General features: G+C 38.8%; 2 protein-coding genes across 18 annotated transcripts in view; one reads left to right on the plus strand and one right to left on the minus strand.

Moving 5' to 3' along the window:
• The window catches only part of MARCHF5 (membrane associated ring-CH-type finger 5), a 103,941-nt gene extending 94,587 nt beyond the window's left edge, over positions 1–9,354 (minus strand). For all 4 annotated transcript variants that reach the window (XR_013161624.1, XR_013161623.1, XR_013161622.1 and 1 more), the window contains exon 1: positions 8,980–9,354. Coding sequence is in view for 1 of the 4 variants with exons in the window: in XM_077125451.1 (XP_076981566.1) it covers positions 8,980–9,014 (35 nt within the window). In the remaining 3 variants the exon portion in view is untranslated. The remainder of the gene's footprint in view (positions 1–8,979) is intronic.
• Positions 9,355–9,400: 46 nt separating this feature from the next.
• The window catches only part of CPEB3 (cytoplasmic polyadenylation element binding protein 3), a 304,384-nt gene continuing 297,870 nt past the window's right edge, over positions 9,401–15,914 (plus strand). For 4 of the 14 annotated variants that reach the window (XM_077125434.1, XM_077125439.1, XM_077125442.1 and 1 more), the window contains exon 1: positions 9,405–9,584. The gene's annotated coding sequence lies outside the window, so the exon portion shown is untranslated. Of the gene's footprint in view, positions 9,647–15,914 lie in introns of all 14 variants that reach the window. The other 10 variants (XM_077125447.1, XM_077125438.1, XM_077125440.1 and 7 more) reach the window with 7 other exon arrangements.

Consider the following 15,914-nt stretch of genomic DNA (forward strand, 5'->3'; position numbering starts at 1 on the left):
TAAAAGGCACATGAAAAGATGCTCAACTTCCCTGGCTATTAGCAAAATGCAAATCAAAACCATAACGAGATAGCACCTCACACCCATCAGAGCGGCCATTATCAAAAAAACCTGAAAACGACAAGTGTTGAAGAGGATGTGGAGAAAGAGGCACATTTATTCATTGCTGGTGGGAATGTAAAATGGTACAACTGCTGTGGAAGGCAGTCTGGCTGTTCTCAAGAAGCTAAGTTTAGAACTGCCATATGACCCGGCAATACCATTGCTAGGTATCTACTCAGAGGACATGAGGGCAAGGACACAAAAGGACATTTGCACACCAATGTTTATAGCAGCATTATTTACAACTGCCAAGAGATGGAAACAGACCAAATGTCCAACAACAGACGAGTGGCTAAACAAGCTGTGGCATATACACAAGATGGAATATTACGCAGCTTTAAGACAGAATAAAGTCATGAAGCATGCAATAACACATATGGATCTTGAGGACATTATGCTGAGTGAAATTAGTCAGAAATAAAAGGACAAATGTGGTTTCACTGATAGGAACTAATGTTAATGAATGAACTTGGAGAATTTCAGTTAAGAACAAGGTCATCAAGAGACAGAAATAGGGTAGAACTGTGTAATTGATACTGAAGGAACAGATTGTAAAAATTCAGAAATGGATAGCACAATACTATCTGATTGTAGCACAATCACATAAGTACACTGAATGAAGCTGAATATGAGTATGATAGAGGGAGAAGGGCTGGGAGCATGTATGAAACCAGAAGGAAAGATAGAGGATGAGGACTGAGATAGTATAATCTAGGAATGCCTAGAATGTACAATGATGATGATTAAATGTACAAATTAAAAAATGTTTTTTGCATAAGAAAGAACAAAGGAATGCCAGTATTGCAGGGTGCTGAAAATAGATGGTATATAGGGAAAAGTACAATCAATGTAAGCCAGGGTCTACAGTCAACAGTAACATTGTAATATGCTTCTACTGGATGTAACAAAGACACCATGCCAAAACTAAATTAACAGGCATGGGTGGGGGTGGGGATAGGGAAAGGTGTATGTATTCTTTGTGGAAGAGAAGGAAATGTCTTCATATAGATTATGGTGGTGAAGACATGTCTATACACTGAGGCTGGATTGCAAGATACGTGAAGAAACTAAAGATGAACAGAGAGAAACAAGTGTTAGAGAAAATGCAAAGAAAGAAATGCTACCTATCATTTTTGGTAGGGAAATGAGAGGTGCGGCCCCTTGGAGGGCAGTGTGGTGGTTCCATAGGAGACTGGGGTGGGTTTGCCATATGATCCTGAAACCCACGCTGTTCAGGATATACCTGGAGGAACTGAGTGGGGGGGACCCAAATGCACATTTGCACACTAGTGTTTCTGGCAGTAGTGTTTGTGACCACAATGAATGAAGTGGCCTAAGGGTACAATGACAGAAGAACAGAAGGGGGAACTATAGTGTTTACATAGAATGGACTACTGAGTGGCCACAAGAAGGAATGAAGTTGTGAGGCATGCAACTAAATGAATGAACCTTAAGAGCTGTATGCTGAATGATATATCTGGAAGAAAAAGACAAATATTATCATGATGCAATCATATGGACTAACTATAATAAAAAAATTCAGTAAACTAAAGTCAAAAGCATGGGGTATCAGGCTGGGGTTTACTGCAAAGGGTCCTAAATTATAAACTCTTAGAGTATATTAAGGAGGTGTAACTGTTAATTCTAAACTCTGAGCTACTGAGCTGTTTGTATATAACATGGTCTTTCCCAGAAACTTCGGGTATTTATGTGACAAATTCTAAACTCTGAGCTACTGAGCTGTTTGTATATAATATGGTCTTTCCCAGAAACTTTGGGTATTTATGTGACATCTGAGACTCAGAGTTAGAGTTCTGAAGCTATGAAAGTCAACTGTCAAAAAGTTGAAAAAGTGATCAGACATCAAGTAGAGATATGAATGAAGCTGATCTGGATAGGATTAAGGTATATCAGAAAACTGGGTAAAGGATAATATAGTCCATATTTTAAAACTTTAACTTCTGTATGAGACTAAAGGGAGAGATGTTTATTTGGTGCAAAATTATATCATGGGTAGTGGAATATCTAATTTAATGTATGGTCAGTTTAGTCGAACACCATAAGTATGTGGAATCTTGAACAGGGCATGAAATTTTGTTGGTTTGCCCAGGTTAGTGTGATGTCCCGATAAATCTCAGAGTGATATGGACAGTGAATAAATAAGTATTTGCAAAGCCCCCTTGGGGAAATGGAGAGAAAAGGGGAAATATTCAATTTTCCCATTTGGAGAATTTCTGTTATTCTTGCAAGCAGTGGGGACAACCAAATCAATAGGCTAAGCCCTTGATCTTGGGGTTCAACCCTATCAAACTTATTCTTGCAAAGGACAGGGTAAGCCTATTTAAAGTTAGGCCTAAGAGTCATCCCCAAAACAATCTCTTTTGTTGCTCAGAGGTGGTCTCTCTAAGCCAACACAGCAAGTGAACTCACTGCCCATTCCCCCAAACTCCCAGGGGTGTAAATCTGCCTGGAACCATGGGACAGAAATCGTGGGATGAGAAGGGACCTAACATCAAGGGATTGAGAAAACCTTCTTCACCAAAAGGGGTAAGAGAGAAATGAGAATAAATCAAGTGTCAGTGGCTGAGAGATTTCAAACAGAGTTAAGAGGTTAAATTCTTACACATTATATAGATATCCTTTTTAGTTTATGGTGTATTGGAGTAGCTAGAGAGAAGTACCTGAAACTCTAGAGCTGTGTTCCAGTAGCCTTGTTTCTTGAAGATGACTGTATAATGATATAGCTTTTATAATGTGACTATGTGATTGTGAAAACTTTGTGCCTAATATTCCTTTTAACTAGGGTATGGAGAGATGAGTAAAAAATACAGATAAAAAATACAAATAATAAGAGGGGACAAAGGTTAAAATAAATTGGGTAGATGAAATACTAGTGGTCAATGAGCAGTAGGGGCAAGGAGTATAGCACGCATGAGTTTTTTTTTTCTTTTTATTTCTTTTTCTGGAGTGATACAAATGTTCAAAAATTGATCATGGTGATGAACACACAGCTATGTGCTGATATTGTGAACCACTGATTGTACACCAGTATACCATGTATGGAATGTTTGTATGTTAAGACTGTATCTTTGCATGTTAATATTAATCAATAAAAAATATTTTAAATATTTTAAAATAAAATTAAAAAGCAAAGAGATAAGAGCAAGCAAATTGTATGGAGGATGGAAGAGACTATTATTGGAATTGATTAAGCTAGAAATTTATAATTGCTTCTGATGACTACAGATTTTTAATGTAAATAATAGCACAAAAAAATGTTAAGTTCTAAAGAATTTATTAACTAAGTTACTACCTGGGCTGCTTTGAATCTGTTATGAACTCCGGAAATGACCATGCTCTTTTGATCTATTCTTGTGGGGGCAGAACTATTGGAGTAACACCCTTTGGTTAGGCTATTTCAATTGAGATGACCCAGCCCATTCAAGGTGGGTCTTAATCCTTCACTGGAGTCCTTTATGAGGGGACAAAAGTCAGAGAAGTTTGGAGAGAGAGAAAGAAAAATACCCAGAGACATTTAGAGAGAGCCACTGAACCAGAACGAGGACAAAAGGACCAGGAGACTTCGCCATGTGCCTTCCCATGTGACAGAGGAACCCCGGATGCTAGCAACCTTTCCTCAGAGAAGGTATCTTCCTCTTGAGGCCTGAATTTGGACATGCTCATGGCCTTAGAACTGTAAATCTGCAACTTAATAAACTCCCCCTTTTAAAAGACATCCCATTTCTGGTATATTGCGTCCAGCAGCTAGCCAACTAGAACAGATGGTAAGGTAGTTTGGGACTGGATTATATGAACAGATCAAGGTACATGAGGTTGTTGAAAGTTCAGATTCTATCCTATAGGTAATAGTCATTGGTAGATTTTAAGGCATGGAAATGACATGACCATATTGTGTTCTGGCCGATTCTGGCAGCACTCTGTAAGTCAAACTGGAAGAAAAAAAGGGGAAGCAGAAGAAGATACAGATTTGGTGAAATGTATTCGGGGCGGGGGGTGGAAGGGGAAGGACAGGTTTTTATGGCTGAGGGACTAGAAGAATGATCATATCGAAGACCCAAAATTGGGATGTCAGAGAAAAATTAGTTCTTCAGTTTTAGATAGGTAGAAACTGGTAATACTGTATACACCCAAATGGAAATGTCTACTCTGGGCAGCTAGAAATGAGGTGCTGAACTCTGGGAAAGAGGTCAGGAATAAAGACAGATCTGGGCATCATTCAAGTAGAGGTCAAACTGAGATAGTAAGTGGGTACACTTTTCAGCAAAGAATGAGAAGAGTTGAAGGGTAAACCTTAGGAAAGCCCTATACTTAAGTAATTGATAGGAAAAAAAAGGAAAGGTGACATAGTAAGGTATAGGAAAATACAGTTGAATAAGTTAGGTGTGATGGTCATCAGTTTCATCTCCATTACATGTATGTTAAGGACATGAAGACCAAGAAAAGGGCATTAGGTTTATTGATTAAGAAGTTATCACTGAAAAAAAAATACAGTGACCTTTAGAATACTTTAATAGTGCTACGGACAAGATAAGGAAATGTAAGTGAACTTATAAGGAGAAAATAAGAACCTAAATATCATAAGGGAATGGATAAAAAGAGTAATATGCTAAAACAATGGAATATTATAGATATTCCTATTAATTGCTATATATCACAGAACTAAAACACTTCTAAAAAGCAAATTGTAGTTTGATATATTTAAATTTTAGAAATAAAACAATACTATTAGTTACTTATGGAATATATAAAAGCTTTAAAAGAACACTGGAAAATATAAACCCATTTTACAATTGTAAAGTAGGGATGGGGAAAGGATATGGGACTGAGGATAGTGGTCAAAGGAAACTTTGCCTGTAATGCTTCCATTTTTTTAAACATACAGATGGAAGCAAATATAACTAATTCTTAATGGTTTTTAATTCCAAGTATTAGTATGTAATTGTCAAAAGGGGAGAATGAAGTGAATGAGGAAAAGGTGTTACTGACAAACTAAGAAAGAGAAAGTGAAACTGCTTTAATGGGAGCTCAGAGGCTATTACATAAACCAGAGAATAATATACCGTGCTCCTGTCAAAGTATTGCTTCCCGGGCCTCCAAAGTTCCCTACAGGGAAGCACATCTATGGTTGTGAATACCCTCAACAAAATGAGTATTCTAATTCCCTTTGCCACTGTGCAAGCCGGTGGGAGAAGGAGATAATCTTTTCCGCTCCTCCTCCTATCTACTCTTGTGGATATTCTGGCTACATGCCTTGTCTATTCACCAGGTGCAAGTTACTGATGCACACTCTCAGCAAATTCTGGAGTGTTTATTGTGAGATAGGGAAAGCAAGTCATGTTCCCAGAAGCACCTCTCAGCAGGCACAAGCTTTAAATCTGAGGCCCTTCAGTTTGTTACAATATTCTTTGAATTGTTCTTTACACATTTAATTTTAATTTAAAAGAGAAAATGAGAAAGCGGATGGAGACAGAAAAGGCAATTTAATAAAAGACTTATTAAAAAGGTGTTGGCAATGATGGAAAATAAGATAAACTGACCAAAATTTACACAGTCTGATACAAACTGTCTGCATTTATGAACGATTTTAATTTCAAGGCAATAATTGTGACCCTAAATCATTCAAGACAGAAGAAACCCCCCTTCTCCCCATTACTCTCAAACAACTGTTAACCTAGAGTAACTTAACAGGTCCAAATAGTAAATTTATATAAAACGTTACTTTACTGCTTATAAAAATGAAAGATGAACAATATATATACACATACTCTTTTTGGCTACAAATACTTCCAGTATGAAATTTATCAAGATAAACAATTGCTGATGCAAATGTTCTAAGAAATGATGACTATGCAACTATGTGATCATACTGTGAATTACTGATTATATATAGAACGGAATGATCATATGTTGTTTGTTTGTTAGTTAATTTTTTTAATTAATAAATAAATTGTTTAAAAAAGTAAAAAAAAAAAAAAAGATAAAAAATTGCTAAATTCAAGTTAGTTATTTGCAAAGGAAAAGGCAATTCAACTCCAGCTATTAATATGTTGCCACACACAAAAAGCTGTCACTGGTGTAACTTTCCCCTCCCAAGACTAAGTGATATAAATTGAATATATTCATGTTACAATTTAACATAATCTTCATTACTTGACAGTTTTCTGGGTCACAAACATCACTAGAATTTACAGGTTTTGCTATATATTTTATGTTCAAAAGCGTCTAGAATGGTACCAGACATATGTAGGAACTCAATTATTTGTAATAAAATATAAATTTTAGTAACTGATTCACTATAAAATATATGGCCATTAAACTGGATGCAACATACAATATGTATTATCATATACACATGATTCCTTAGTCTTCCTAAGAATAAAACCTACATTGAACAAAATAAAACACACAGGCAGGTTTCTGAGTTCAGTTCTATCCCTCAAAAACTGCCACCCAAATACCAAGATGGAGGAAGCAAAATTCAGGGTAAGAATTCTGGGCCCTATTAGGCTGATATATTTAAATCTGTTTGAGTTGTCAATATTCATCAAATGAACTATGAGTAACTTTGTGTTCAACTTGCATGTAGGACAAGCCAAGAAAAGATGATAGTAAATATGAAAGAAATGGAGGAAAAATGATCACATTAGCTACACTAGGGTCTTAAGTACACAACAAATAGTATTGTCTGCCTACTATATGAATGGTATTTTATTATTTTATAAAATGCTCTGTGTTCTCATTTGATACAACTCTGTAACGCAGGATATTCTCATTTTATAAATGAGGAAATGTAGCTTCAAATTTAAGTCCAAAGTCACATAACTACTAAGTGACAAAAAAAGAATCTCAAGATTTCCATCTCTAAAGCTCAAGCTTTTCTCACTAGACCATACCTAATCTTATTATGAAATAATCCTGTAGGGTCTAGGCCAGTGGCTTTCAAACACATTAGAAACATCTGGAAAGCTTCTGAAAGTATAGCTGCCCAGACCCCATCTTCTAGAAATTTGAGATTTAATTAGTCTTAGGTAGGGACCAAGCATCAACCATTATTTTTAAATGCTTCTCAGGCGATTTTCCTGTAGAGCCAGATTCCAAACTATTGACCTAGATACTAGTGTTCTTTGAACGTCATGTTAGGAATTTACCTTGAGAAATGTAAAATAGGTACAAAAGATGAAGGGATGCCAAAGTTGTAGCTACCTGCTTCACGTGCAACCAAAATTTCCTAGTTTCTGCTGACAGGTTTAAAACACCTTGCTAGTACTCCTTGGCTTCTTTTCACTTTTATGGAAACCTCCAAAAAAGGATGTGGAAGGCAGCTTTCGGACACAAGTTTTCTAAAAGTCATCTTCAGAAGAGTGAAAGCATTAGGGCATCAAAGAAAAATATAAATTAATTTAAAAATACCTGGTGCTCAAACAGGGTCCCATCTGATTGTAACCGGCAGTGGCAAGCGGTGGTTTTCTAAGTATATTTTAGTAGTCCTAACACAATTTGCCAGTATACTAAGTTATAATGGAAGGAAAACCTACTGCTGTAAATTATCAGACCCCTAAACAACTGGGAAACTGAGAAACAAGCTCATGTATTTGTTCTTACAACAAATATTTACTGATTACCTTCTGAGTATCAGGATCTGTTTTAAGATTTAAGATAGACAATGATTAAGTTCCTTTCTTCCTGGAGCTTATAAACCAAATACTTAAGGCATGACTAGTCAATACTGTCAGAATGCTGATCTGAATCAGGGCTGAATTAATCACCTGTCACCCTCACTGAAAAAAAAGTCAATGACATGTTTTCTCTGAACTTATGTCTCTCAAAATGCTAAGCTTCAAAAGGAAATAGCTATGCAACTCGGAATGGAGGTGTACTCTTGGGTAATCTGTGGTCGGGGTGTGGCAGGCCTAAACAGAGTTGAACAAGGTAAAATCTCAAGGACGCCTTTCATTTAACATCCTAAAGCAGAAACTCTAGCTATTGAAAGAGCTGAAGCCCCAAGAACAGAGCAGCAAGTGATGTCTACTGAGACTTGTAAAAAATCACAAACACTATGCATCAGCCTGTACAACTGGCTATTCCAGGATGTAAAAACCTGGCGAGGGAACAAAAATGTGGCTTTTGTCTCCAGAAACTCATGGTAGAACCCATGGACTAAAATTTGAACGGCAGGGGGCGATGCAGATGAGTTTTACCAACAGAAGACCCCGAGAATGGTTAACTGGTTCTGATAAACTGAAACCTCCATAAAGAACTCACCTAATTGTAAAGTATGGTCATTGTTCAGTGACGGACTCAAGTAGCTGTTTTCACAACTTCTACTCATGTTTTGACAGTTAGAGCTCCCTAGCGGATACTGACCTTACTGCTAGGGAGGGTGAAGGGGAGAGAGGAGTCGTCAACCTATTAAACTTTCCATAATAATCTTCATCCTTGGATTTTCTAAAGAGACTTAAAATTGTAGGAGGGTCATTCCCATGAAAGATAACTGGTTCCTTGCCAGTGATATCGCTGACAAATACATTACAACAAAGTTGGGAGGGGGGAGGGAGCAGAGAAAAGAAAAAGAAACTAATTCTCTGAGTTAACACAAGCCCCTCTCACTTCAAAACGGCATTCCAACAAAACTAGACGCCATTCCTTAACTAAGTTTCGCCGTAAGTCTGCGAACCCAGGCCGCCCGCGCTGTCCTCTCCTGGGTACGGACTCCAAACTTCCTGTCCCTCAGACGACCCCCTGGGCCGTGGAACTCCGGGCACGCTGGGCTCCGCTCACGAAGAACCGCGAGGCCCGGAGCGAGCAGGGCCAGCGCGAGGGTCCGCGGCTCCCGTTCTCCCCCAAAGCTGCCCTTACCTGTCCAGTATCTGCTGCAGGGCTTGGTCCGGCATCTTCCACGGAGCTGGCACACTCGGCCCTTCCCAGTGGAGCCGGGCAGGGCCGGGCCCAGGGACAATAGCACTGAGACGCGGCGGCGGAGTAGGCCTCAGTCCGGCAGTAGTCCCAAGTCCGCCACCCAGCCTCCCGGGGTGGCTCCGTGAGCCCGGCGACGCCGCTGCGCGGCCTGCGGGCGTCCAGAGAAGGTGGTGGGCAGCGAGGAGGAGGTACCTTGGGCGGGAAAACGGCGATCGCGGCCCGGGTTCCTGCTAGTCCGCCCCGGATTCCGGCCCATGGACCGCAGACGCCTAGCTGCTGCTGGCGGAGGAGCTACCTCTGTGAGGTAAGAGTCGCCGCCTCCGTGCACGCCAGGGTCACGACGCAGGGCGGCCCAGAGCAGCCTGGGAGATGTAGTCCTCGGACCGTCCCTGCCAGAGGCTGCACAGCCCGCCCGGACCACCGCCGCCGCGCCCGCCGCCGCCTGGCCGGCGCCCTCCCGTTTCCTTCCTCCGGGGGGAAAATGCCCTTCGAGCCGTCTTCCAGGAAGCAGCAGGATGTGCCGCTCCACTGTCAGTAGCAACAAGGTCAGCCCTCCCAGCCTGTTTCTTTGCCCCGCAGCTCTTGTCCTCAGGTGGGACCGAGCCAGGTGAGGTGGGGGGTGGGGAAAATTGGAAGGGGCATTCCTCTCCAGGTCCTCAGCCCCGCCTACGGGCGTCGGGGAGGGCCTTGGTGGGGCTAGGGGTGGCTGAAGCCCCTCCCGAAGACTTCCGCGCTGGGAGCAGCCTCTCGGTCGCAGCCCGTTTCGGGGAGTTACGCAATCCCCGTAGGGGTTGGATGCTCTGGTGCGTGAGATTATTCCTGAGGGAGGCCGGTGTGGGGGAGCTGCCTTCACCTGTCCGTTTCCAGCCGAGTCTTTCGGTGTGTTTGGGATGCGGGTGGGGCGTGCGGTGGAAACAACAACGATTATTCGCTCCCTCCCAAGGAACCTTCTAAAATGTGCCTGGGTTCTCAGAGCTCACCGATAGTGTCCAAATAAAACATGTTCGTGAATAAACAGCATTTGCTTACTTAGCTGTGGGTTGTCAAGGATGTTTGCTTCTCTCTCTGCTGCTGGTCCCTGTTAACAATTTCTAGACTCCGTGACCTCCAAGCCTGTGAATGGGGAGGGGGTGTGTGGATCAGCGGGAGAAATTATAAATCCACTCGTTGGGTCATTCTCTGACTCTCTAGGGGGTAGCTGTAGCGGGAGTAAAGAGGTACAGGTTAAAATAAATGCGAATTTTAGGTGACTTGTGGCGCTCTTTAGTGCAGTGCTTGGTAGGACGTCTAGTAGTTTCCTCTTGAGTATACCCTCATTTTGCTGCAAGATGTTTGATTTTTCTTTAAATTAAAAGTAACTCTTTAAAGTTCTGTTTTTTATGTAGAATTCTACAATGAGCTCTTAATTCTCTGTTCACATTTGCTCTCTGAATATATGTGAACTAAGTAACATGTGACCAGAAATTTTTTTGGCCTTCAGTTTATGAAATATGGATTTGTGAGAGCGCTAATTGTAATGAAATTAGAAACAGGCCTCTATTAGGGAAGAAAAATGACTTTAGTTTAATCGAGATGTCCAATATTTTAAATTCCTGCTTGTTGCTCCCGTACTGCAACAAGTACGGGAGCAGTACTTGTTGACGGTGTATTTCTTGACGGTGTATTTCTCTTACGCAGTTGTCAGCTACAGGGGATAGATATATACATCCTGCTGAAAAACAGAATTTAATCTTCACAAACTGGTTAAAAGAGTACTGCAAACTCCATTCAGTTTTATGGTTTACACTAAAAGGAATACTCACTTCATCTTAGATTTTCTACTTTAGATAGCAAAGCTGTGTGCAGATTAATCTTATTCTTTAAAAAAATGGACTTTATATTGGCGTTTTTATGAAAATTCAGTTTCACAGTCAGGAAAACCTCGTGAAATAGAAAATTTGTTACTCATCTTAAGAGCAATTAGCACCTGATCCAGTATTTTCACTCGTAGGTGAGAAATGAAACATATATCCATACAAAGACTTGCATTTGAATGTTCATAGCTCCTTTCAGCATTATTCATAATAGCTGATGAACTGGATAAATTAAATGTGCTCATTATACAGAATATATGCTCTAGTCATACAGTAGACAATAAAAACAAAGTTCTGATACATTCTAAGACTTTAGTGAACCTTGAAAACACACTTAAGTGAAAAGAGTTACAAAATATTGTATATTGTATGATTACATTTATCTGAAATGTTGAGAATGGGCAAATCCATGTAGAGGAAAAGTAGGTTGGAGCTGGAGGGCTTGGGGGCTAATGAGTCACTGCCATTGGGTACAGGGTTTCTGTTTGGAGTGGTGAAAATGTTCTGAAATTAGATAGTGGTGATGGTTGCACAACTTTGCTAATAAACTAAAACTCACTGAATTACATGCTTTAAAACGGTGAATATTATGGCATGTGAATTATATCTCGGCTAAAAATAATAATAAAATGATGCTAGATTATAACGATGGTGGCATAACTAAATATGCTTTAAAAATTGAATTGTACACTTAAAATGGGTGAATTTTATGGTATGTAAATTACATGTCAACAAAACTCTTTAAAAAAGATTAATCAAATCCTATATAAAACGTTCATAAGGACATCTAAAGGAAAACAGATAAAGAGATAACTGACAATTCTTTATTATTGCAATTTTTTAAATTAGTATGGGCAAAAATCATATTGATAAAGCTCATGAAATAAATCAATCCTTACATTTGAAATGGATGACACATATAGTTTAAATTTCAATATTGTCAGCCAATGTGTATTTTCAAAGAAAACTCAGAATAGTTGAAATTATTTACTCTTCAAATTTGAAAGGAAAATTCTTAATTTGTTAGTTTAGTCTGACCAAAAAAAAGAAAAGTTGAAATGCACTGGTTAAAAGATTATGGTAAAGGGCGGGCCATGGTGGCTCAGCAGGCAATAATGCTCGCCTGCCATACCAGAGGACCCGGGTTTGTTTCCTGGTGCCTGCCCATGTAAAAAAACAAAAGATTATGGTAAATATATTTACCCAAGAGAGTCACCAACCTGACTACAACCAAAATATTTTTTTCACAGTTTCGTTAATAGTATATATACTAAATATATCCTAGTATTTTATGTGAATTAGTCTATTGAAAATATTTAAATATTTTCCAGTTTCAGAGAACAATGCTAAGTATTGACAATATAGTTATCCTAAAGAGTTACACAGTATATTAATTCTTTAGTGGATTTAAGAATACTTGTTTATAAACTTTCTAAATATGTCAGAAAATTTAAAATAATATTACTTTAATGTTCTTTAACCATACTTGTTTTGAACTGTCTTGCAAAAGAGACCCTGGAAGTATTCCACAGAGATATGGTACAGTATATTCAGGTGTCCTACAAGCAGAACTGGAAATTGCTAAATTTGATGAACTACTGTCTGTCCACATTGCAAGCCACAGAGAAGTTTGTCATTCCTTCATTCAGAAGATATTTATAGAGGACTCATGATGCACATTGATACTACATAGAAAATTAAATTATAATTGCCCTTTAGGAGCATTCAAATGACCTGGAAGTCCTGGTATTTAGAAAAATAAAACAAGGCACTTAACATATGATATATATAATGATACACAGCAGTATTTGATGAAGTGGCAAATGAATAGCACAGAAATACAAAGTAATGTAGAAGTTCAGAGGATATTGTTGTGGACTGGTATGTTAAAGAGAACTTTGTGGAATGGGAAACAGACCTTACCTTGTGACAAGAGGAGGAATTATGTAGGTGAAGAGGTGGAGAAGGATATTAAACCAGAATAAGGATGAAAAGATGTAGAGATTGGAGTTAAACTCTAACTGTAGGTCTCTGTTGAGCAAGAATGGGCAATATGTTGACTTGTTAAATAGGGAATAGTTAAAAGCCTTGAATTTATCTATTTACCCATTTAACAAATATGTAGCAAGCACTAAGCTAGGCACTGGGGATTTGATGATGAGCAAAAACAATCACAGTGCCTATCTGTGTGAATGAGAGTGAGAAAGAAGTAATTTTTTTAAATCAATTTTTAAAATTGCAAGTAGGGCACATGGTGTTATAAGAGATTATAAATAGAAATTTGACCTAAACAGGGAGGTCAGGGAAAGTTTCTCTGAGGAAGTATCCTTTATGCTGAGGCCTGACTGAAGAACAGGATTTTAACTAGGTAAAAGGAAGAGGGAAGAGCACCCCAAGCCTAAGAATAGAATAACATGCACATATGCCCTGTGAAGGAAAACCTCGGGATGAATAGGAGGGGAGCTTAGTGCAAGATGAGACCAAAAACGTAAATCCAATGACTTGATTACTAAAAGCTTTGTAGGCTAATTTAAAGAATTTTCTCCATATCCTAGGAGTAACGGAAAGTGTTGGAGGGAGGGGTTTAGGCATAAGAAATCAGCTCCATTCTGTAAAAATAGGAAGTCATTGGGTAATGGGTGTGAATCAGAGAATTGCCCTGGAAATTCTCATCCATGTAGCTATGTTCATGTCTTTTTTAACAAATTAGCTGTCTTTTTTTAACAAGCTTTCTAAATGATTATTAGATCAATGTTAGAGTATCTCTGAAAAAATACTGCAGTATAATCATAGCCTAGGTTTGACTCCTAGCATTGCTACATAGAAATTCAGCCACCCTGGGCAGGTTACTGAATCTCTTTATGACAGTTTCCTCATGCCTAGGGGCAGAATTACAGAAAAGCTATATTTGGTTCCAGGGGAGTTAAATAAGAAAATTCACTTCAATTGTTCAACACAATCCTGGGCACATGGTAAGAGCTCAATTTGTGTTAGCTCTTAATTATTATTATTATTACTATTATTAAAAGTTTTTCAGTAAAGGTGGGGCTTGACGAGAGTGATTTATGGAGATTAATTTTGCAATATTGTGTTAGTTTGCAAGCTGCTGGAATGCGATATACCGGAACAGCTTTTAAAAAGGATGATTTAATAAGTTACAAGTTTACAGTTCTAAGGAAGTGAAGTGTCTATATTAGGGTACCAACAAGAGGTTACCTTTACTCAAGGTCTGAAACACCTCTGTCAGCTAGAAAGTCAAGTGGCTGGCATCTGCTGGTCCCTTGCTCGAGGGCTCCATTGCTTTCAGTCTCTGCCCATGTGGGGGTTCCTCATTTTGCTTTTCTGGGGTTGGCTTTCATCTCCTGGCTTCCATTCACTCGCTCAAGGTTTTGGCTTGCTCCAAGCATCTCCAAACATCCTCGTCTCTGTTCTCCACATGTTGCATGTGTGTCAGCTCTGCTCTGAAGTTTCTGTCAGCTCTCTGTCTGTTGGCTCTGTTGCTTCTGGCATTTCTCCAGAATGTTTCCCCTTTTAAAGACTCTAGTAATCTAATCAAGACCTGCCTAGAATGGGTGGAGCCACATCATCTACTCAAAAGATTATACCCACAATTGGGCATGTCACATCTCACATCTCCATGGAGATAATCTAATCTGAACCTTTCCACCCTGCAATGTTGAATCAGTGTTAGAAGAAAGGGCTGCCTCCACAAGATTGAATCAGGATTAAAACATGGCTTTTCTAGGGTACATAATATTTTCAAGCCAGCACAAGTGGTATCCAGGGTACACTGGAAACAAAGACCTAAGTTAGGACTGGGATAGTCTATCTGAATAACCTGGCCCAAGTCTATAAGTATTTTCGGAGGTTTGCTTTAACATGGCTGTAAATTCTTGAAGATCCTTAGAAAGGTTAAGTAGCGTTCAGATGAATATTGTCCTTGATCCTCTCTAAAGTGTGTTTATGGGGAGATTTTGGTCCCCAGAGTACATTCTATTGCCTCAGCACTTACAGGATTACTTTGAGTTGATGTTGTTTTCTTAATTCAAAACATTAAGTTTCATTGCTTACTTACAGAGCACAATCTAAAACCTGTCATTTTAATTTGCCACCCAGAGAATGAAATCCTAACAGCTCATATCTACTCTAATAGAATAGGTATTTACAAAATAAATAGTTTTACAAATAATTATCATCCACCAATTTGCCTTTTTCTCCTCATTAAAGTTGCGGAAGACCTATTACTTTTCATGGTGCTTGCTTAAATTCTGTATTCTCTGTATTGGGTGTGTGCCCCTACAAATATGCGATGGTGTGCCAAGAGGAGGCAAAAATTTCGGGATAACATACCACATCTGTCTTGCTGTAGCTTGCTCCTAGAGTATCAGTTTTATGAGAAAATGTGTTTAAAAGAATTATTTTCCTTTTTAAGTAAATATGGATTTCATAAAGCAGTAGTTCTCAAAGGGGTCTTGGGGCTCCCAAGACCCTTTCCAGGGTGACTGTGAGGTCAAGACTATTTTCATAATACTAAGACATTATTTACCATTTTCATCGCATTGACATTTACACTGATGATACAACCAACAGTGGATAAAACTGCTGGCACCTTAGCAGTGTTCAAGGCAATGGCACCAAACTGTGCTAATAATCATATATTCTTTATGATGTACATGGAGTAAAAAAATAAATAAAAACCAGTTTCACTTAAGAATCTTTGATTAAGCACTAAAAGATACCTACTTCATTAAATCTTTATCTTTAGATTACCCATCTTTTTAAAAATCTGTGTGATGAGATGGGAAGTATGCATACTTTGCTGTGTCCAAAATATGATGGCTGTCTTGAGGAAAAGTACTTATGAAATTGAGATGCAAGCTGAACTGACTATTTTCATGACACACTGCTTTTTACCAAAGAGAAAGACTAGCAGTCAAAATTTAAAACTTTTGTACTACAAAAGACACTACTGGTTCTGTAGAGCTCCTAGTAATAAAATACCACAATTGGATGGCTTATAGC

The sequence above is a fragment of the Tamandua tetradactyla genome, chromosome 13, assembly GCF_023851605.1.
Source record: "Tamandua tetradactyla isolate mTamTet1 chromosome 13, mTamTet1.pri, whole genome shotgun sequence".
Lineage (NCBI taxonomy): Eukaryota > Metazoa > Chordata > Mammalia > Pilosa > Myrmecophagidae > Tamandua > Tamandua tetradactyla.